Source organism: Neodiprion fabricii, chromosome 4 (genome assembly GCF_021155785.1).
Source record: "Neodiprion fabricii isolate iyNeoFabr1 chromosome 4, iyNeoFabr1.1, whole genome shotgun sequence".
NCBI classification, from domain to species: Eukaryota; Metazoa; Arthropoda; class Insecta; order Hymenoptera; family Diprionidae; genus Neodiprion; species Neodiprion fabricii.
This window is the reverse complement of record NC_060242.1, coordinates 40,074,062-40,097,974: the sequence shown is the minus strand read 5'-3', so window position 1 is coordinate 40,097,974 and position 23,913 is coordinate 40,074,062. Positions and strand designations below refer to the sequence as shown.

Below are 23,913 nucleotides of genomic sequence, written 5' to 3'. Positions count from 1 at the left end.
AATACGACGTGCGGTTGGATATGCACCGGTGAGTATGTATCTATAATTCACTTGGTTGGGTACACAGGGACTAGGATCTCGTATCGCCTAGCCAACGCGTGCATATAAATCTATTGGTGAGATCTTTCAATAGCCGGGTAGCGAGGCAGAGCGTAGGGGGGCCTTCCTATATCCAAGGCAAGAAAGAGCGCCGGCACAGCGTTGCGATAATCCCGATGCTGCACATTGCGCTGAGCGAGCCAACACAGCCATGCGAATTGGCATAGCGGGGTCTTCGAGGCCCACGGTAAGTTGCTTGCGGGTGCGGAGGAGGCAGCTTTCTGAGTCAACTCTCGGAGGTATCGTATTTGAATAAAAGCCGTTTTCGTACGGAATGAGATTAGAATATTGAGATTAGGCCTTCCACTCTCTGGCAACGGTCCGCGTCGCGCCGCGTGTGGAGCGATTATAAAGTGAAATGACCATGGATCACTGTCCTCGAGAGGAGAGCAAAGGAGAGGAGAGGAGAGGAGAGGCTACCGTTCGATTTCCCAGAGTCGATGGATGTATCGGATCGCGCGTCTACCTATACGCCTTATACCCATCAACGTTTCGGGGACAAGCAGATTAATTTAACACTCAAAACCGTACTCCACGTGGAGCTACGGAAAGATAAGTTCTGGAAAGAGAAAACACTTTCCAGAAGTGGAAGCGGCCTGCTGCCATGATGTTCAGTTTCAGTTTCAGTTTTCAGAAATTGACGGCAGAACGCGACATGGAATGCAAAAGGATATGGATTTTCTCGCACCAGCGGCTAGCAGCCAGTAACTCAAGGCAGTCTGGCACTTCGACATGGTATACAGTTTATTCCTAACAAATGAGTTGTTGATACCAAGACGTTACGTGGCCGGCAATAAACGCGGCTGCAACCACGAGAGCGAGAGAGAAAAAGAGAGCGATAACCGTCGAGGAGTGATTTAGTGAACATTGAGCAGTAATAAAGATGGTAATGATCGTATATAAAATCGCTGGATTATTGAAAAGCGTTAAACAACAAGCCCCGCGATGCGTTGGCTCTCCATCATGGGCATATAATTGCAATGTGTACCCATTATTCTACAAAGACCGCAATCACCGTGCGGATTAGATAATGGCCACCGTTATACCAGTTGCGACGGTGTGCCTGGACTCTGGGTGTAATAAGCCGACTGTCATTCGAACACTGCATACACGTTCTCATTACCATATAGTTACCTCACTGATGATTTTCCCTGTACGCGTATAGCCGCGAGCACGGCAGCGTCATCACAGTTAAATCAACGCGCATTGCCGCATAGGCATGCAAATCGACAACCCTAAACCTGTGTAACGACATAATAACCAGCTCTTACATTATCATTTGCAGAAATACCAACGATTCGACAGAATGATCTTTCAAGTGTTGGACAACCGCTAATTACGATATTCAGGATTCCGCAATTAACCGTACCATGACTTCTAAGAAATTTAGATGACACGAAAGATTGAAAGGATCAGACTCGGTGAAGCGATAGGTTCTGATCATCGCTTTGATAACCGGAAGAAACCTCAACCAAAGGGACCCAGTAGCATTTCCCGCATCAGTTCCTACATCGCTACAAATCAAAGATCAGATCCAACGTCTGGTATCAGTTTGGCGCGTGGGCTGGATGACGAAAATTAACGAAACGTAATCGCGTCCCGTTTCGTTGTCGGTATTCACCTTGCGGTGTACGGTGAACACGCAGCCCATGATATATACTTACACTGAAAAAACACACACAGCTACTTTCACCTTGGCCAGGCCTATTTAAGTCGACCAAGTTTTACTTTTCAATTCTCTCCTGCCGGCTCGTTTCTGCACGCCCGTCGCACAACTAAATCGTATCACACGTGAGCGAGCTCTCCTACGTCCCTGTGTTTGTGTACGCCTGAACAACCACTCGTCTCTCTCTCTTCTCTCTACTCTCTTTCTCTCTTTCGCCTAGCTATCATCTCGCCGATAGGAACCTGAACCTAAACAACGAATACCTTCGTGTCTCGCTATCGGGCGCCTGTAATACCTGTGTAGGAACGCCGGCAAGGCACGACTAGCTCACTCCAGCAACCAGGGACGCGACCGGAGCCTGCTCCGTCTGTTTGCTCCAGTGAACTTTTCGTCACGGCCACACCCAGCCTCCGTCCGCGAGGCTGGACCACTCGCACGCACCCACACCCGGCAGAGAGAGAGAGTTAGAAGGGGGGATAAAAAGAGAAAGAAAGGAAGGCTGATATTCCACTATCCACGCAACGGGTGTTCCGAACATATTACGCTCCATTTCGGTTTCGGCTCGCCAATGACACTGATAACGCACTTCACCGAACGAGGCCAACTTCACCCCGCGGCCGCCGGGACAACCTCGAAGAATCCTTCCAAGGAAAAACTGACGTGACGGTGACGAATGGTTGCATCACTATGTAATCTTCTTGCACCAATTGCAAAAAGCTTAGAGTTCCAAAGTACCAATCGCCAGTAGTAAGTCGATTGTCTATTTTACTCACAATGGTACAGCACAATTAATTGCTGTGTTCAGAAGCGTTGTGTATGATCTAGTGATTCGAGGTGATTATTATATCAAACTGTGCCGGTACTTCCGAATCATTTTGAAACGACATTCTGCATCATGGAGTCTTGGAGATCTTGGAGGCATGGTTTAATCGGAACTCGTTACTCATGAGACTATTGATTATAGGTAAGTTGACCGTTTAGTGGTCAACAAGGCAGTTTACACACAGCCTCACAATCTACGGCAATACGTATAGGGAGTTCACAAGTTCCTGATCCCAATCGCGTTTTAATTATAATGTACGCAACGCTCTAGATTTGTTACCACGGTAAATCAACACAGTTTTTTATTCATTTTTCCTGCTACACTGGCTACTTCTATCATTAACGTTATTTCGGTAAAATACAGATCGTTCGTACGAATGTAGCGTGACAAATCGGTTTCCAATCATTCAAATGAATCCACGAACCGCATTCCAAACCTGGTATCTCAGGGCTACCGTGTGTTTCGACATTTCATTATACAGCTACTACTCGGACAGTCGGACACTCGGATACGATACGACATACACGTTATTAAGTTAAACAAATTCTCGCCGTCGTTGTAAACCGTACCGTTTCGAAACCAAACTGACCATGAATCGATATACGGTAAAAATTTCTATTCTCATTTCGTTGAAATTTGCTCGGTCAATTGGAGTAGTGGGACAGCGTCCTTTCTACGAAATGACCAGTTACATGCAATTCCATCCTCGAGTCGATTAACCATTCAATGACCACAGCCGGTCGTCCCAAATTCACTGTCCAGCCACTAATTGGCTGAAAAAGTTCCATCCAAAGCATCGCAAAATTTTCGAAAACGAGTACAGGCGTGAACTTAGAAACGAGATAACTCTGCTTACAATTGGTTGCCTTTACATTAATTGAGACACTCTCGTTCAAAAGTGTCTACAAGGCTATACGGAGCAACAAAACCGTGTATCAAGTCATAAGTCTGCAGCATGCACGCGCAGGCATAACCAACACTCGGAATGGCGCATTTATTTTCCAACCAGCCGATAACCCGTAACCAGCTGATGCGAATATGCGACCGCAACACGAACGCTGAGCGAGCACCTGAATAATTTTACGGTGTATACACTGCACCGTGCTACGGTGTCCAACGTATCCTTCAGGCCGGTGTAGGATACGTGGGAGTCTTGTGCAACTTTTCTATCTATCCATTGGACTTGCAAGTGTGGAGGTGCATTCACACGCTGCAACGCTACACGTCCGCGTGTCTTTCGACGCCTGTAAGTGTGTGTGTGTGTGTGTGTGTGTTTCACGATCGCAGGCACAAGAGACCGAGACAATACCGGTACGCGGGGATACCTATCGATGGATATCCTGTTCGGCTTATTAGGGCAAGGTGGCCAGCCTTGCCACTTTGATGCTGCCGAGCGGTATCAATGATACCTACCTGCAGCAACGTTGGTTCGTACTTGGATGATTATGGTTACCGTCGCTGTTATTATTCTTGTTATCGTTCTCATTGTCCCAGCCGGCGCTATTGTTGCGATCATACTTATGTTTTGGCCAAGATTTTCAATCGCCTGGCCAGAACAGGCACCGTACGATTCTTGTGCACAGCTGATCTGGTTCGAGATAATGTACAATACACACGCCGTATCTGATACCCGTTATTAGTCACCCGAATTGTGATTCTCCTCCGACTAATCGCTACTATTCTGGTCAATTACTCTTGCACCTCTGCTATCGAGATTTAAAAACAAGTTTTCGAATCGGTTATAACGCGCGAAGAATTTTGCCCAACCTACGCGAAATCTAGGACGCGACAAAATGTATAATATTGAGCACAATAACTGTCTTTATCTGTATCGATATACTAGTTTTATATCCGAGTCTAGTCGGTATTCTTTTGAATCGCCAGCAAACGGAACCAGTTTCGAAATTCTGAATCATTCGCGAAAGTTGTCGGGAATTTTTATCTTGTTTTCATGTTGTCGATTTTTTTAATTTATTTCCTTTTCTATCTTTCTCTCTCTTTTTCTCTCCAATTATATGTGATTGAAACAGTTATACCGATCAAATATACTGACGCTTGCGAAATTTATCCTCGTATCCGTATAATAACCCCGCACTTTCTTTATATCAAAGTAATTTCCCCTTCTCTGATTCTCGTCGTGTGTATGAATAATAATTTTGTGAAAACAACAGTGCGATGGAGAAGCTTGTTTCTCTGTCGCTTTCTGTTGTTTCTGAACAACTTCTTCTTAAACCTCTCGATTGAAGCCAATTGATCTTCAAAACCCAATCCAACCCAATCTTTCCTCAATTCGTTTAACAAATTGTGTATACATCAATGATCGGTCGAATTGCCCGAGCAAGTATAAATCAGGGAACCAGACGGGCGTATTATTGCATCATTTGATGCAGATATCACCTGCATACCCAGATATAAATAAATGAACGTACGTACAGGCTTCAAGTTGGAACGCAAGACATGCGCTGATCGGGTATCCGTTACGGGCAACAGACCACACGATACGGCATATTATCAATTATTTATAGGGTCATTATGTTGTCTCTATTGTTGTAGATTTTCTAGACCAACTCTGCAAACCACAGGATAATAATGTAACTGGCTTCAACTTTCAATCAGTTGTTCGTATCCCGTCATTTCTGCAGTCACGGTTTTCCATCTCGTTCGCCAATTTATGTACGTACAGTAAGTCACGTGCAATCTTTTGTGCAGCTTATGCACACTTTTCCTTTTAAGTGTAATTAATGTTACACTTGTCGGTAAAGTCTCGGCTGTGAGAATGAATCGAACGAATTTGCGATATGGTTAAATCGTACAACGGCCCGTCATTCCGGCGCACCGCCATCAATCTTGCGCGTCCTGCGATTTACATACCCATCCGAACACCTACGGTCTGTGTACACGTGTGTGGGTGAACAATAAATCGTTTCTTGTGCGAGCATTGCAGCAAGGCGTGCGGCGAAGATATTTGTTCAATTTGATTTAACGGTGCAATTCCGTTTTACTGGTAATCGGGCTCTGGCTACAGCGGCAGAAGCGTGAATAGGCGAAACCACGACCACCGTAAGACTATATGCGTGTTGCACTATTTCCTCAACAAAGCGATATTCCCGCGGACGGGGATCCGTGGCGATAAATAAATCCACGGCAGCCATTACTTGTCACTCACCCTCCACGGCCCTGAGATATAAGCTATACTACACCCAGAACCGCGCCCTCGGAATCAGAACGGCGCGAAAACGTCCACCTGAACCAGTACCAGGATTGCAACTCGATTTGGAATCAAATCGCGATGTATAAATCAGCTGGAGTAATCGAAAATGACCAATTGTATGTACAGGTCTACCAAACCCAACCTTGTGGTGATCAACAATTTTGGTTCATCATGTATGCCGAATTGGATAACCGAATCCAAAAGTGTTCGTACCGTTCACTGAACCTTTGAACAGATCCATGACTTTTTTCGTCTTCAGTATTTGAGTCTTGTGCTTTGAAGGCCTGTTAAGAAGTGCTGTTCGTTACGCTGCGCACATCGTCCCAGCAGACTTGGAGTACATGTTGGAGTACAATTACGGTCGAAGGAAGGACGGAAAGAGTTGCGCCCTTATGCAAGGGACATCAGAGTCGGTACGGTGTGGCCGTGGTCATGCGCGAAGGTAGGAAGCCGGAGATTGGCCGGGTCTGGGAGTTTGCGCTCTGGTTGAAGGTGGGTATTGACTTTGTGCGATGGTAGCGCTCAGCACCGGGGGCAGTTTTGATCCCATGAAAATCGGCGTTACGTGGATGTGTGCACCGAGCCCTTGTACCTACAAGCGAAAATGCGACGGCGACACGCTCAGGCATAAGGAAAAACCTCATATTATACGAGGATGTAGGTATAACGGAACAGACTACGCGGAATCGTCCAACGGTGGTGGGATGGGAGGAAAAATGGAGTGGTGGAAGTCCCGCAACCCTCGAACCCCTGCAGAGGGTGTCTCGCAATTGATTTTCACGCCAGTAGCGAACTGATTTATTTCTCCACGGCAGCGTCGCTCACCATTCCCGTTTCTTTTTCTCATCGACTTTCTCGCTTTTTTTCCCTCTTCTCCTTCTTCGTCTTCTTTTTACTTCTTATAACCTCTTTCTTTTTCACTGTCTCAGAGCCACTCTGAATCACTGCGCAAACTCTGGTCCTATATTCGATCAATTCTTACAATTCTTGTTATATACAGCTCCGGTCTGGTATGGTTTTTTTGACTCTTGGATCTTGGTCTTGCTGGATACAACTACTCACACTGAGTCATTCTAACGCTATCCACTACCGTTCATGTAAATATCTCCGAATGCAAGATAAACGCATGGGTACCTACTGCGCTGCAGTTCCCAAGAAACCGCATGTGCATAGCTAGACTGCGATGCCACGGCGAGAGAAACCGTTATAAAACCCCGATACACCATGCAACCGACTATCGGTGTTCGATGTAATTTTAGCGCAAACTCGGGTGTATTGACACAGTAATTTGAAAACCAGTTTCGAACACGCGCTCACTCGACCCTGACCTTCCACCATTTGTAACGAGCTCACTATAATACACTCGAGGTATATCAGCTCTCAACCGTCATCGTTAAACCGTACAACCTATTATGTACCGATACTCATATCCAGACAAGATAGACAATCGACACTAGAAACGTTTAATCAACTCTCCAACAAAACCAAGACTTTGGTTACAAGGACATGTGCGATGTGGAAAAACGAGAACAAAAACAGGCCAAGTCGTCGTTCGGTAATAATCATTTGAAACCGCAATGAAACGAGTGGGTAGGTAGGTACCTACGCGTCAACGTGAAATCAGATGATTCGTAGGTATCACCTACATGTGAACGATTTTTGAAATTGATAGGATTGAATCATTGACGGCTAATCCGTGGACTGGTGACTAATCTCATGATCAGAGTAATTATCGAATGCATGATTATCCCGTTGGGGGTAACGGGTTGTGTCGGTCAACGACGAGTTTGCGGCCCAGCTCGGGGCGACGGTGCGGACAATAAGCAGCACGGTAATCCGCGGCACTGCGACGACGGCAGTAATTTAATTTCTCGGCGAGGCTGGTCTGGTGTTAAACGAGACTGAACCAGACGGGGTAGGCAGGGAGGCAGGGAGGGAGGTGTGCCCGTCTTCCTATCCGATCCCAACCCGGCAGTCTCTCCCCTCGCAGTTTCGAGGGAGATGGGATTGGTCCTTGATTGCCAGGGGTTGCTACCCGGAGACGGGAGGGTTGCCAAGCCAGATCGCGACCAATGATAGAACGCAGCTGGGAGAAGCTGGGATCCGGTCCCAAAACTGCACCCCTAAAAGCCTCGAAAAAGCCTTCGGCCGACGATAGGAGATTTCGGAAGGGGTTTTCCCCCTCTCGCAGCCCTGGGAAAACGATTACAACCGGAGAAGGAAAGGGGGCGGCTGGAATTCTCGCCGGTTATTATTTCACCAGATTACCGCCGCGTCGCCGCCATGCATTCGGCCCTCCGGGCGATTTTCCGAAATTTTTAATGCCGCCACGCAAATAGCCACACTGTGTACCAACAGCACCGCCGGTCAGAGGTATCAATGTATTATTCCAACGCGGGGGACTCGTGTCGCAATTACAATAACAGAAACGAAACGAAACTGAACGGTAATTAAGCCCGAATACCAGTTGTCCAATGGCGAGACTGGCTATCGCTGTGATGGGCCTTGAATGTCTCAGAATCAATCCAAGGGTCTGTACATAGGTTCACCGCCACTTTTCCAAGTTGTTCGCGTAATCGGTTTGAAAAACAATTGCATGGGGGGGGAAGCCTTTCATTTTTTCGAATTCAACTTCCATGATTTACACGGCAAGTCACCAGTTGGAAACGAAACTTAAGACTCGTGACTTCCTTCTCTCGGCATTGTTTCACTTCATGGTCCCAAGTCCATTGCACCCATTCGACTTCAGATGATTCAGACATTTTTCACACCTTCGGTGCGAAGCTACTGTAAAAGAAGGAAAGGTGAAGATCCCATCGGTTGGAAATGAAACGGCTGGCCATAGCGGCCGAGTTGTTTTCCCCCAGAATTAACGGAAATAAGAAATATAGCGAGAGACAATTGGATGGGCAGCAATCTGGGTAGGTAGACGAGATATATGCGCCCCGAAGGTTGAGTGAGATGGTTGCAGCATCAGCCACACGTGTAGTAGTTACGCTCACGTCCACGATGAAAGCGCAGGCGAGAAGCACCGAAGCTAGTTGGTCCGTCTGTGAAGAAAGCCTCGACACAGGAGGCGAGCGGCAGGTTCCGAGGTGGAACCGAACCACGCGAGCTATTAACTTGTAAATTGCTTTTCAACTGCACCAGCGAACTCGAATGGAACGCATAAATATGAGAAATAATTCGCCCCCAGGTAAGGATTCTGGTAGCTGACAAGCTAATCACTTTGTATCATTAAACATTCTATGCAGTACGCTGGGGCTGCGTATCTTCGAGGGCTCCGGAATTCTCGGCTCCGATGCACGCATCCAGCAACCTGCACCATCTGCGACTCGAGTCCAACCTGTGGAACACTGTGTTCTTTTCAAACGGCCGTGATTATCGACTGACGAAAAACAAAGCTGAAGCAGCAGATTTCAGTGCAGAGTACTTGGCGATATCCAAACTGGAGGATGTGTCAACTTCGGAACGACTGAATGGCCGGTATTCGTCAAAACGCGTGATATCCACACCAGCTCTTCGCGTGATGTAAGCTGAAAGGTGGGCGAATAAATTTCTAACGCGCATAAATTTACCTACCAAGGAGTTATCGTCCAAGTCCGAGTACCCACGGTACAAGGATTATAAGATAGTATAAAGATAGGTCGATCTGTTATGTACGGTGATCCGCATATAAGTGTCAAAGGATGTAAATCCGGTGCTCGTGAGTTGAATTTTGAAGAAATCGAAAAGACGGAGAGAGACGACCGTGAATGATTATACGATCTGTATTTGCATCTGGTACATTATTCAGGCGGCGTTATTTACTCCTTCGCAAGCACGAGCAGTTGGTTGAGTTTGAGCTGACTAGTACATTACACACATTACGTGGTCGTCCAAGCTCGTGGCGTTATTATATCAGTCGCCAAAGTTGCCGAAGGATCGTTGTATCAGGTATGTTATCAAACCACGTCTGCGCAGCATCGTGTAAGAAGAACCAGACAATGAGCCCCTTTTACTTCGATCAAACTTCAATCGGTGTTCGTAATTAACTATCAGCCTCGAGGACGCTGTGCAGTGGAGTCGTACTGGAAGTCGACCAAGACACTCGTTCTCTCGGTTCAACTTGATCCGCGACGATCATCGACGATCACGCACACGGCCTTGACTCGTGACATCGAGCCTCGGAACGAACAGGTTCGATTAGATTCCGCGTGGCAGCTTCGTCGTCGATGCCCGTGTATTCGGAAGAGTTATACCTCGAGGAGGTGGAACAGTACCGAACACCCTGACCGGCTTAGGCCGGGGGCGAGAGACGAGATTTATTCCGGATCGGGAGCGGCCGTCATCTTATTCCACAGAGCCTTTAACACCTCTGAAGTGGAAGTGGAAGTGGAAGGAAGGCGCGTCGGTCCCGTCGCGTCGCAAACAATGCAGCCTGAACCAGGCAGTAACTATCAATTTTCCGTATATATACCGAGATGCAAGGTAGATAACCTTGAGAACCCTCCCGGCTACCTGAGCCAAGATAAACATCTTAGGAGTTGTCGCGAAATATACTCGCGCCGTCCAGCATCTGCCGTTTAAAAATGACAAGACGCCGTGTCATCTCTGGGGCGCGGTCTCCGAGCCGATCTTTGACTCTCTCCTCCTCCTCCTTTTCTTTATCATCTTCTTCACTCCATGCCCTCTCTCTTTCTCTTCTCTGCGCCTACCTGACATCTCGGTGGTTCTTTACATGCTCGATACGCGTCTCTCTCTCTCTGTCTCTCTCTCTCTCCATGCACCCAGTCGAACGTACGTGCTTTCGGATTTAAATATTTCAAGCACGCTCTGTCGATCCGTGTTACAAATGTTAAAACCACTATTTATGCCCTCTCTTCTCACCTCAAAACATTTTCACTTATACAGGGAGGTATGCCTGGGTGTGTTTTACCCGTTTCATATGCAACACCCGCGATCGCATGCACTCGCGTTTGCACCTGTGATTCCTTGGCAAATGAAGCTCGTTAATTCAAGGTGATTTCAATTTTCCGCAAATCTCAAGGAGCCACATAAACGTTTGAAATCGATCAAAGTACACGTCAGGTTCATTTTTCGACGTTAGAAAACAGATAACGGAATAGAAATTGAATTAATTTACAAATTAGTACACATCAATCTTTTTACAACAAGAGCAAGTTCGGTAACACACGGTAGGTAAAAGTGGTGAGTGCTGAGTGCTGGAGAAGAAAGAGTGGGCGCCATTTTGAGAAGCTGGTTGAAGGTGATGAGAGTTGATCATAGTTCTCAAAAACTCTCTGCATCGACGTATAGTACTGCAGTATTAATGCGGGATGGAATAAAGGAGAGAAAAGAATATTCGTGCGTGTAAGAGGAACCGGCGGGAGCTCAGTGCAAACGGGTGTAAAAAAAGTGAAAATTTCCCAGCTGTTCATTCGGTATCTTGACCGGCATCAAAAATGGCGGCAATGGCCGGGTACGGCGCGGGGTTTCAACCCTTGCTATCTACCCCATCATCACACTGCACACGGGCATACGAATCGAGGATAGGTAGGTACCTACATGCGAAGGTGGAGGGTATGGTTGGGGAGCTTCAAGGCACGTATTGGAGGGTATGTATACCTGGTGTCCGCTTTGTTTTCCAGATCGCTATCAGGCTCTATTTTTCGGGGCGACACATCTGTGACCCGCCGTCCCGGCTCCCATGGTTGGTATAAAAATGATACATATTGTGCGAAAGGCACACGGACGTCGGTCCCTCCCTATTTCTCATGTCGCCGTTTCTCCATAACTCTCCTTTTCCACGTTGTGTGCAGCTATTGTTTGTCATCTCTGTTGCCAGTCGCGGTATTATTACATCGACAGAGGCACCGCTGCAGGAACTCGTGCGGTGCAGCTTTCGGACTGCACATGCATCCGGACATCGCGTCTACGTACATCTACCTACGTAGCTTGCTTAAACTCATACACGCAACGTCTCGTTTCAAGGGCCATTCAAACACTGGTACATACAACGATTTTAAGCTCATTTCACTATCGATTTATACCGAGACCCTTTCTCCTACTACAGTTCACCGACCACTCGGCGCGTGCACGATTCCTCGATGCAGCTCGTGGCTTGTGCTTAAATTGCTTCCTCGAGGGTTTCACATCATAGAGAATTTCCGGGTCTGCGGAATATTATCGGATCCGTCATTACGTGCAGGGTGTCAGCGACATCAGAGCATGGATTGAAAATGATCAAACAACTGTGTTACAAATCACGAACTGCCAAAGATTCCTCATCTTCTGTTCAGTGTTCTTTCGGAGACAGAGAGAATATCCATTTCATCCAGCGCATGGAACGCTTTCCAAATGGATAAACAGCGTGCCTACATACGAGTACGAAAGCCAATCTAGTAAGCTAGACTTTTCCCCTGATTACATACCGTGGGTCTAGATCGATTTTCGCGTCACGATTACACGGAAGAGCATTTGAACGAGGATGCGCATCAATCATTGCTGTTGCAGTGACGCGTGCATGGATTACAGTTATGACGAGATTTGGAATGTTTGTACGAAGGCTTTGAAAGGGGGTGAAAATCACTGCTCGAGGTGGTAAATTTTTGATAAACCAATCCAGCCTGGCATCGAGAAGGAAGAGAAGAAGATATTATACACGCGAACCGATGTTGCGGGAGAGAGAGAGAGAAAAAGACCGGAAAAGAGAAAATTAACTCGGACAATGGCATCCCCGAAATGAGGGTGGTCGAAATTATAGGCTGCGTTGACGGAAGTTGCAGCACCCGCTATTTTAAATCGATATACATATTTCATCGATCCTCCGCAGTGCTCGTCTAAAATGGATGGGCCGATGGTCAATCTTCGCGTATTAGTCGAACCGCGTGTGAGCGGATGAGTGACGGGTGGGCGGGTCAGTTCGTCACCACCACGTCGAAATATTTGTGCTACATATTCGTTCCCCGTTCTCCAGTCAGCTGGCAAAGTGTGAGTTTCAGCCCTTGAAAACCGACGACTCGATAGATTGATATTCCCATCGAGGTAATCGATTGAGCGAGTTTCCATTCCCAGCTTACATAGCTTCGTGGAATCAAAAAAAAAAAAAAGAACCGTTCTTGCGAAGACCTGATAATGTCGTTGAAGATCGGTCAAAGCATCTCTTATCCATTCAGACACTCGAAGGTGCAACGAACTCGCTTTACGCCACTATCACGAGTACATGTACCAAGGAATTTTTGCACAGTGATGAATTGCCAATGTTTTCTTATGAGACACTCGTGACCCGAGTGATTCTGAATAACTTTAAATTCAAGTTTACAGATGTACGAGCGAGAATTGATGGAAGAAGAATAAAAAAAAAACCAACAAGGTACACATTGCCGATATACAAGCTTGACTGATGGTTGCATAAACCGGTCGCGAATCGGTTCTTTACCCCTGTTACACGAAATGCATGTCATGTCCCATTCGTCTCTTCTTCGGTCGCGTTTATTAATCGCTTTTCAGACTTTACCAGTACAGTAGAAGTAGTCGGTGAAATTACAACGAAGAAGGAACTCAGTTCACAGAAGGGGATACAGTTCGTGGATCACACCGTCAATGCAAACGTAAAGTCAGGCGCGTTTGCGGTACCAGTTGAATTCTGGTAACCACCATTCAACAGCTACCAAAACTGTGATATCGACTTTCCCGATTGTGTTTTAAAGGAAGGAAGTGGGAGAGGATAAGAAGGAGGGTCGAACATCGCGTGGTGCAATTCTAACCGCTTTGGCGCAGCACCTATCGAGCGAATCGGGTTCCTTGTGCACAGTTAGCGAATTCCATTCGAATCCCCGCAAGTAAGTATACGTGCCGAACGTTATCCTGCACGGCTTAATAATATCTGCGGTTCGGAAAGTTCTCGTACAACCGAAAGCCAGTGTTTCAATTTACCCAAGTTTCCCAAAGCTCTGATCTTGGCGCGTGACTATCGATCCTTGAAGCTTTTACCGAACCTTTTGCTAACTTTTCCCTCAAATTTCCGACAAAAAAGTCTTACCGACTAAGGATCTAGGCTTAGGTACTTACCAGGCGGCGTTTCGGCTTGATGAGTGGCCGGTTTTGTCCGTTCATCTTGTAGTAGAGACCGCAGGCATTGCACAGGTAGTGTCCCGTCCCGTCCCGTCGCCAAAGAGGAGTTGAGGTCGCCCCGCAGTTGACGCACTCGCGACCCTCTGGTCGAAACGACGCCGGAGAAAAGAAAAGATCTGGTTAATCGTCATGGGGGTCTTTCTTTAGTTTTATTTATTTATTAAGTTTGTTTTTTCTTTTTTTTTTTTATATCACCCGCCAGCATTCGCTGCCCGCAAACTTTCAAGAGAGGCCCAATCAAGTGTCCTCAACGATGATTATACGAAAGTGCTGAGAGCAGTGAATATAACTGCTTTGTACAAAACAGAATTCTTTTTTTTTTTTTTTTTTGCACATTTTCCAACAAACTTCACTGTTTTGTACAAGAGCGGTGTTCTGACTTATCGGTGTATAATTGTTATACATACGTATATTATAATATTTGCGATAAAACGACAAAGTGTTCTACAGTATAAGCCTCAGTTATTTTAATGTTATTCTGTGTTTTTCTCCCCTCTCTCTCCGACTACCTCCCTTGTTTTATTTTATTTTTTTCTTCACTCTAGCTTACTTGTTTTATAATATTGTTAAAAAGCAGTCCCAGTAGCATGCAGACAGACATACCAAAAGCGATCACCAGAGCAAAGCGGCATCTTAGGCGTAGACAAATGGCGGGACAGGTGAGGTGCGTAGGTGGATCATTTGACGATTAGCGCAGGTACTCAAACACCGCGATTCAAATTTCGGAGTACATGGGTGTGATGTTTATTTATACAGGCGCTAGTAGTCGCAAGGTTACGTGACAAAATACCGTCATGACCCTGTGGGCGAATCAACGGACTCGTTCAAACTATACATGAGGTAAAGTGTGTGTGTGTGTGTGTGTGTGTGTGTGTGTGTATATGTATAAAAATTGTCAAGGTCTGGAACGGAAAGGAACTCGGGAAGGTTTTTTAAAGATGACAAGATTATCATCTTTTCACGAATCTATCCATGTGTATTGAAAAAATAAAAAATAAACACGTTTCGTTTTTTTCACAAGTTTGGCTCAATTCCCTATCCAATCAAATTTATCTGCCAAACAATTCGATTCTAGCTATTTTCGAGTGTAGCTTGAAATATATCGACCGAATATACGCGCAAGAAAAATGGGTCTGAAAGCTCCTCCTATCGATATCTTGATTAATATTATACTCCGCGTTGTAGGTATATACCTACATATATTATACGGTTATTTTTTTTTTTAATTGTTTTTAACCCGCGCCGTAATATCGTTCTTATAATTTTGACCGAGTTATGTATTTCGGAGCGAGGTATTACGGAGGCGAGGCTGTTGTACAACGGAGGGGTATAAAGCATACTATCGATCGTTGATTCGAATAATTGAGTATACCTTCTTCGTTTATGAGATGGGCGGACAGTTGGAGGAACCCCTACAAGAGCCGCATTGATATATCGTACAACCTAGCTGCAGGGCGTTAAAATAGTAACGCGTGAAAAATAACAGTTATCCTACCAGTCATTAACAACTCGAATGCGTCAAAATAATTCCCACAGAGGAAGAGAAAAAAAATATGAATAATAAGAGGAAGAAGAAGAAGAAGAAGAAGAGGAAGAAGTAACAGGTACGCGTGAACGACGTTATGGAATTCTCAAAACGCCCTGAGCTGCTCGCCGCTCCTGCCGTGTGTAATTTACACACTTCTGCACGGGTTCCTCGCCGTAATATGTATGTAATAATTCTCTCCTCGAGATGAGTATAATAAAATTGCAAAATATTTGCCACGCCGTTTTTTCCCCGCACTGACGACCGACGAGTGAACCGAAATTGGCGTAACTTCCCGATCTTTGCATGAATTCTTCACACACGAGGAACACCGAATGCTGTAAACCCCTTAAAATTAATATCAATTTTCCACTATACGCCTCTCAGTGTCTGGATTATGTGCACATCCTGTCCTTTATACAATCGATACTCGATTAGAAACAATTAATACCGAGATTACGCGTTTTCATTTATAAATTCAATTTTTAACCCCCTACGATGTATCGCCAAACGCTGAATACCTCGAAATCGATCTTGCTAGAAATCTAAATCTTCAATTTTACATCCTTTCCTCTGAGAAGTAGATTTTCAAACGGTAGGTATATATATATATATATTCGAAGCGTGACAATCGTCGGCATTGTTAAATTTCTTTCTCATTTTATTTATTTATTTTTTTTTTTTTTTTTTATGTTCCCATTTTTTGACCTTTTTTTTAATCTCTCGTTTTTCTTCTTTTTCAGCACTACCTCGATCTTTCTTAGATACGTGACGCGGTCTTCAAGCAGTTACAATATACTTGTGTTGTAAGTCACTTAATTAGCGGTCTTCTACATGGCGTGAAGTCAATCCCATTGTTCCTAGAATTATACGATTTTTACCGCGTCAGGTATAATGCCAGCCTAGTTACAATATATATTATATATATTTTATATATATGTACGAGATGTATACGTGTAGGTATACATATACCTATAGAACAATTACCGCAATTGTGCGGTATCCGGCATTTTTAACGCGTTATTTTTTCTGCGTCTTGTAATCTTCTTATTATTCTTCTCTTTTTTATTATCTCATTTTACTACACCGCACAATACACGCGCGTTTCACATTTTTTTCAATTACAATTTTTTTTTTTTTTTTTGTTTTTTTCCCTCTCTTAATACTTCCGGAAATCCGAGTAACTCAAAGAAAGTTAATACGAAACGAAGAAAAATCAAGATTCTACTAATTGTATACCTCAAATCTCATTTTTTGATTATAATTAACGGTTCGCAGATTCTTCGTAAGAAAATTTTATAATTATTATGTCGCGTAAAATTCTGTATTATTCGTGTATAAACGCGGCCGCGGAAAAAATTCGATTTCTAACGATGAAGAAAATTTTGCGTTTCCACTAGAAGAACGAAAAAAGTGAAACAATAACACATACAAATACGTATATAAATATACGGTTTGAAATTTGCGTTGTGAAAAAACTGTAGCAACACCACATCAAAAAAAGTGCTTCATCGTGTCGTGCGCGTTCGTGGGTGCCACTCAAAAAACCAGTGAGCCAAAATACAAAGTCGTGTGCCCTCCATATAAATATATATATATATGTATATATATATATATTAATATGTATGTAATAACAAAGATAATAAGAAATATAACGTAAGAGAATAAACGGAGAAAGAAATAATGTTTCTCTTGAAATAAATAAATAAATAATAACAACAATATAATCGTAATGATAACAGTATAATAATAAAATTGACGGTACGCTTGTGGGTGAGCTAAAAAATATCGTTTTTCTGACTATTTTTCAAAATGTATGTAATACATCGTAATGGGACTCAAAATTCAGAATATACGGAATAAATTGTGATAAAAAAAAAAGAAAAAAAAATCATTGACAGCAAGCGTTAAAAATCGACCGCCACCGAAAGCTTATGAAAATGGAAAACAATGAAAGTGAAGTAAAAAGAATCGATACAACACAGGAAAATAATAAAACCGATACCCAAAACTATTATGAGAAGGTGAAAAATGTTTGTCCTACAGTGGTAGGAAGAGAGAAATAAAACCAAAAACTGACAAACACGATTATATCCAGAAACGAATTAGAGAAAAACCAATATGGCAGTATAAGTAAATCCCGAAAAGGAAGAAGAAACGAGTATTACGTATAGAAAATGAAAAGGAATTAACGAAAGAAAGAAGAAAAGAATGAAAGCCCATGATGATGGTAATAATATCAATAATAATAAAAATAATAATAAACAACGAAGAAGTAAAAAATAAAAAATCTCTGATAGAGTCCCGCTTACCGGCGGACGTTCTGGATTTGTTCCTTGGCTTTTGCTGCTGTTGCTGTTGCGACCCGGGTGAATTAGGCGTGTTCCCGTGCGAACCGAGAAGTTTAGCATCGGGACTAATTCCGGGTACGCCGGTAGTGGGATGATGACTCCCCGAGAATATAGTCGGCCCGTTGTGGGGATTGTGGGAGTGATGACCGGAGTACTGAAGGTGTTGATACATGTTGTAAGCAGCGGATGGATCGTACTGGGACGGTGCGGATGGATGATGGGATGTGGAATAGGAGTCCCGGGGTGAGGTAGCGCCCTGGTTTTGGTAATCCTGTTGCTGCTGCTGCTGTTGCTGCTGCTGCTGGTGGTTGACACCACCGGCCGCACCAGTCTGCTGCTGGTTAGCCTGATTGACAGACCCGGATGCAGATTGGTTATTACCTTCCCGCTGCTTCTGGACCTGCCCGGAGTTCCCCGATCCGTTGTGCTGATGGGGTGGCGAGGAGGCGCCGTGGTGGTGACCCAGCATCACCGATGGCTTCACGTCGCAGGAACTTCCGGAAGTCGAGCCGAGGGCGTCCTGATGGTGTATGAACGCCCCCATAACGGCGGCGTGGGCAACAGCCGCCTGGTACTCGCTGCTTCCGCCCCCGAGTCCGAGGGAGCTCGAGTTGTTGTTGTTGTTGTTGTTGCTGGTGTTGTTGTTGTTGTTGTTGTTGGAGCTCGAGGTCGTACTCGTCGTTATGCTGTCCGGCGTCGCGTCCTTCGGTGGCGTTGGCGGGAACGAGAAGAGGTGGTGACCGGAAGCCGCTCCGCCGTGACTCGTCAGGCTGCTCGACGTCGGCGGTAGCGACGAGCCCAACGGACTCTGGGGCTTGTCTTCGCCCGAACCCGACGTCGCTCCGGTCGACGCCGTCGTAGATGGAAAACCCCATGGTTTACTGTCCGCACTCGAACCCGACAACCAAGGGTGAAGTACCGAACTGTGGAAGTGTGGTCTGCACACTTGGCTACCACCTCCGTTCGTCACTCCGCCGCTTGACATTCTGCCTGCAATCAAACAAAATCTATTATACCTGGAATACACGATCATCAGCGAGGATGTCACCGTGTGGACATGGATTCGATGGGGTGGAATTATAATTCCGAAATTTTAAGGAAGGAACTCAAACTTTGACGAAACGTCAAACACTGTAATGTGGAACAACATTCATGTATTACGTTTATCCACCGATGCTTCCATCTAACCTCAATTCGATTTTCGGTCTTTTCAGATACGAAAATACGTTTCAAGAATTAGGACATCAATTTACATTTTTTCCGAGTCCATATTTTTGTTACGGATTGAAACTTTACAACAATTTTCCACCTTCTTAACGCCACAGTGTGATATACATCGTACGCTACATTCGGTTAGTTGAACTCGGCACGCACGAGCTATTTCACGCACCTAATGACAGACTTTGGTCTCACTTGTGCGCCGAACGACCGTTGCTTTTATCGCTTTAGTTCACCCAAGTCTGAAAATCTCACCGACGATATTCTAAATCTATTTTTGCGGAAGTCCGTTTAATACCCGTCTTCGCCCCGATCGGGAATTAATAGGGACGCGTTGACATAGGACGCCACTCCAATTCCCTACCAAATCCTGGACATTTCAGAACCCCATGACGGGAAATTTCGGGGGGATCTTTTTCAGGTTCAAAGAGCACGTGAGCAGGTACCCATGAGAAAGCGTGCCGGACGTCGGTACCTACATCAGAGTTGGAAGTTGGAGTGTATAACTCATCGAGTGTACATCCGAGTACATCTTCCGCAATAAACCGACGGGAATACGATGGATAGCGATCTTTATTTAAGTTGTCATTTAATCGTGCAACGATGCTCGGCGAGTCGAGATTCAGATTACGAGTTTTCTGCCGAGAATTTCATCGATAACAGCGTACTTATAGGCAGTTAAAAAGTACGTGAGAAGAATTCGAAGTGACTTCCTGCAGACTTTGGTCTTCCGTCTCTTCCTCTTCTTCTTCTTCTTCGAGAATCAAATACGTCGCCAGTCGCGTACCATCACAACTATAATACACTGCCACAAATCATCGTACTGTATAACCTACGCCATAACTGTCCCCACATCCCGTGGAATATGTAATAATATGTACGCTGGTACCTACGTCCAGCTCTAATGGTCTGTTACCGTAACTACCGCGAGTCAAGAGCCGGGCCCAAGGCTCTCCGAAAAGTTAGCTACAACACCGTGTAGTGACGACGATAATATAACCTGCAGCTGATTATTATCGGCGTATACGTATTGCTGCAGGTATACGGTGAACTAATAACGGTATCGTCTATTTTTCCCCTCGTCATTCCTTACTTTTTCCGTATTATTATCATCGTGGAATATATGCCTCGTCAAAGTTTCACGTAGCTGCGACGCAACGGAAACCGTGTCTCGACGTCTTTGACTAACCGAGTCGAAAATTAGCGCCTACATTTTACCCCACCAAGGTTTATATAAGCCTACTTTGAAGGAAACTGACCCTAGAAATTCTAAGTTGAACCTTCAACTCCTAAAAATTACAATACCAGACCCTATTTTTCAATATCATCCGAAAATGAAGTATCGCATTTCAACTGTATTTATTCGACGTTATTACGAATACGAAAACCCTTTCAAGTGGTTGAATATAGAAGAAATACGATTGAACTCATACAGTGTAAGGCAATTCCTATTTGTTGGGATTCTAATTTGATTTCGTACGTTTTAATCGTATTTTTTGTATTTCAATGGTAATCACTCAGAATCCATGGACCTTTATCATCGGGTTAGTATTTCGAGCGTTAAAGGAGGGTTTCGGGCAAGTAGGTTTAACCTTACCTCTCAAGGTTTAACGGAGGTTCTAAACAGACCCTACTTTCAGCCTAAGCTTGGTTAATCGGAAAATTTCGGACATTTTTAGCGTCAAAGTAGGGTTTGATATTGCATTGAAACAGAACCTACTTTACCATCTTTAAACCCTACGTAGAGCTTAACGAAGGCGTTAAATTTCGACTCGGATCTGCATGTGTTGTACCGATAATCGTAAAAATATGTAAACTACACAGAGTAATTGCACAGAGGCTTATTACGTTTCAATTCAATGCTGGCGTATTGGGATCCCACACTAACATCCTGCAGGATTTTAACGATGTGATGAGAAAATCGTCATTTCTAATCTTCGTTCCAATCTCTGCAAAAAAAAAAAAAAAAAGAAAACACCGTACAGACACCAAAGGTTTCAAAGAGACAAAATCATTTCGTCAGCTCAAAACAACTGGTGCAATAGTTTTAAATAGCGGTAGGTGAAAACTGGGTTCGAACGAGAAGAACGTTGCTAAAGAGAAAGAAGGAGAAAGAAGTGAACCAGAAACCGGGATCGTTTGGAAGGGTGGAACAGTTTTTCCGTTAATCTTAGTTTGATTGCGAACTCGATGCGGAGTAGAGGATCACCTTCAATGGCGTCGTTAAAATCGCATTAAATTTCAATGCGAACGTTGGCGATTTAATTTCAGTGCTCCCCGCGTACATGGAACACCCCGCGGAGTTTCCAAAAGCTCTTAACTTTCATGCCGAGACAAATATTGACCCTGCAGATTCGCACCAAGCTCGGCTAAAATATATCTTCGGACACTCTGCATACAAGCGAGTTTCAGACGCTGCGCAGATCGCTGTGTCGGATTAACCCAACCTATGGAATATAATAATCGTTAGCGTGTAGTTAATGCAACATATTATTATTAGGTTATCCACACGGCTCGTATTAGCTGGGACGCGGTGAAGTTGGCTGAGCATCGTATCGATATATCGACTGCGTTTCTTGCCTCCTTCCTCGACAGCAGTCTGTGTTGGTACAGCACGCGGCCACCTTCAGGACATACGCTGATAACAAGACTGTTTTACCAACGGCGCTGAATTACGGACATTAATTTAGGCTCAAACCGCACCCTTCTATAATACACACACGTGTCCTACGGAGAGGACAGTTTGGGCGTTATACGCATATTATGCGCATTCGCGCCGTATTCCACCATGAAATTTCGCATGGATTTGCTAAATAAGGCACCAACCCCGATTCATCATATCCGTTATCTCCGGTCACCGCACCGTTTAATGTGAATAATATTTCTTTTGAAAACCAGTCCAGTTTTACACGCCTCTGCAGCGGTTGTTCCCCCCTCACCCGCCATTTCAGACCATTATTTTCAAAACTTTTTCGTCGTTTTGTCTCGCTCAAATGGTAAACAAAGTTAATCTATGGGTTACATTGTACATCAAGTTACAATATACACCGTACGCGTTTCGCAGAAAAATGTCTGATAATCGTTATACTTTTTTATACATCTTTCAACGAACGGTATTCGAAATTACTTATATTTGATTCCAACGACTTGCACAAACTGATGTTTTACTTTTTCACCTCTTTTCTAGCATGTATACACAGTATATATGTATAAGTAAATTATTCCCAACGTTTTTGTTTGCAGACATATGTTGTTACATACATATGTATAGGCCAACTCCCGGCTATCGTTATCTGTACTATATTTTTGCCACGTGGCTTATCTTTACCGACGGATCGTACCTGGAAACGCATGAAAATCACGCGGCAAAATGGCGGCGTTGAGGCTTCTTTACGAGATTACCATCAATTTCGCAACTATTTTGACAAATCTTACAAATCGAATTTACAAATTGTATCGCGGTGCTACTGATCACCGGGAATGCATGGGATTTTTCCTTTCAGTTTAACGAGATCGTATAATAAAGCTATAACATGGCGATTTCTAGAGGTACCGGCAATCCTCCCCCCCCCCCCCCCCCTTCCTTCTATAGCAGATGGTTTTGCACGGTTTGTGTGAATAGAAATACGCGTTCGACCGTGTTTCGGTTACTGTTGCTGCATCAACGTTGCAACGGGTCTTCGATAATCGGTTACTCGCACTTTGCGATCGCACGGAAAGCGTATTGACCAGGAGTGCAGAGATCAAAGGACCAGGAGCTACTTTAAATAATTGCTCTCGCACCTCGTACTGAATAGACTGTGTGGCTCGTTTCATCCTGAATAATAGACGATACGCGTGTAGGTATATATAAAATAGTTCTCTCGTGTAGAAATTCGCTTCCAACTAATACCTGTGTCTCTTATCCGTTGCATCAATCATTGCAGCACGTGCGAGAGATTTTTGTGGCGATATATACGCAACGCGACAATAGCTGTGTGAAATCGATTTTAATATCGAATTTTGACGTTGTCTGAATTGAATTAAACCGAATGGAGAATCTATGCGTGATGCCCGACGCACGCATCAACTTCACGCAGAGAGAAGAGTAAATGAATAAATAAATAAGTAAGAGTGTGTAAGCGTCGTTTTTCCGCGAAGAGAATCAAAGTGTAATTCAAAGTATACAGCGAAGAGGAATGAATAGATTGGAATCAACTATCGTACGACACCCGATAAAGAATCCTGTTGAATTACAATGTCTAACCTGTAATTTATGACGACAATAAAAAAGGCAATTTACGAGTTGCAGCTTTCGTTTCTTTTCCTTCTTTTTCTCTCCTTTCCTTCCGCGATGATTTACCCAGTTTGGCGCCTGTCCGTCGACCAGTTCGAGGTGTTCAGATAGCCCTATATAGACAACGTTTACATTTACTTTATATACACTTCGTCTCGACCGAGTGAACTGCCTTGAACCCGTGTCTGGTATACGCGGCAACTTCTGGCACGATGGAAAAAGAAAAGAAAAAAAAACGAATTAGCGTGCAACGAGAGCTGACAATTTCCCCACCTTCTTGAAATACCGTAATAGTTGTATTAGGAAACCCTGCATTCCGAACGCTTCAATGGTCTTGTAACGAGTGTTTGGGGAAATCCGACCAACACCCGATCAGGCCCTAGTCAGGAACCGGTGGGGAGGAAACCTTGTTGTGGAAGCCCGGACAAATCCCGACCAACAAACTTCGACAGCACGTTATAAAATGTAGAATCACGATTTCACCTTCAAGCCCAGGGGAATCTTTATTTTCCTACTCTTTTAGAGCGTTTCCACGAATTTTCTCCGAACATTTTCATCGAACATCGCAATCGCGGCCTAAAAATCTGGTCATTTTTCTATTCCAGGGATAAGAGTCAGAGAAAGAAGTT

The 23,913-nt window shown here is 44.4% G+C and overlaps 1 protein-coding gene across 5 annotated transcripts in view; it reads right to left on the bottom strand.

Moving 5' to 3' along the window:
* The window catches only part of LOC124179820 (GATA-binding factor C-like), a 60,852-nt gene that overhangs the window by 20,984 nt on the left and 15,955 nt on the right, over positions 1-23,913 (bottom strand). For 2 of the 5 annotated variants that reach the window (XM_046564589.1, XM_046564590.1), the window contains exons 3-4: positions 17,752-18,780; positions 13,852-14,030 (exon numbers count right to left, since the gene is read on the bottom strand). In XM_046564589.1, the coding sequence (XP_046420545.1) occupies positions 13,852-14,030; positions 17,752-18,780 (1,208 nt within the window). The remainder of the gene's footprint in view (positions 1-13,851; positions 14,031-17,751; positions 18,781-23,913) is intronic. The other 3 variants (XM_046564591.1, XM_046564592.1, XM_046564593.1) reach the window with 3 other exon arrangements.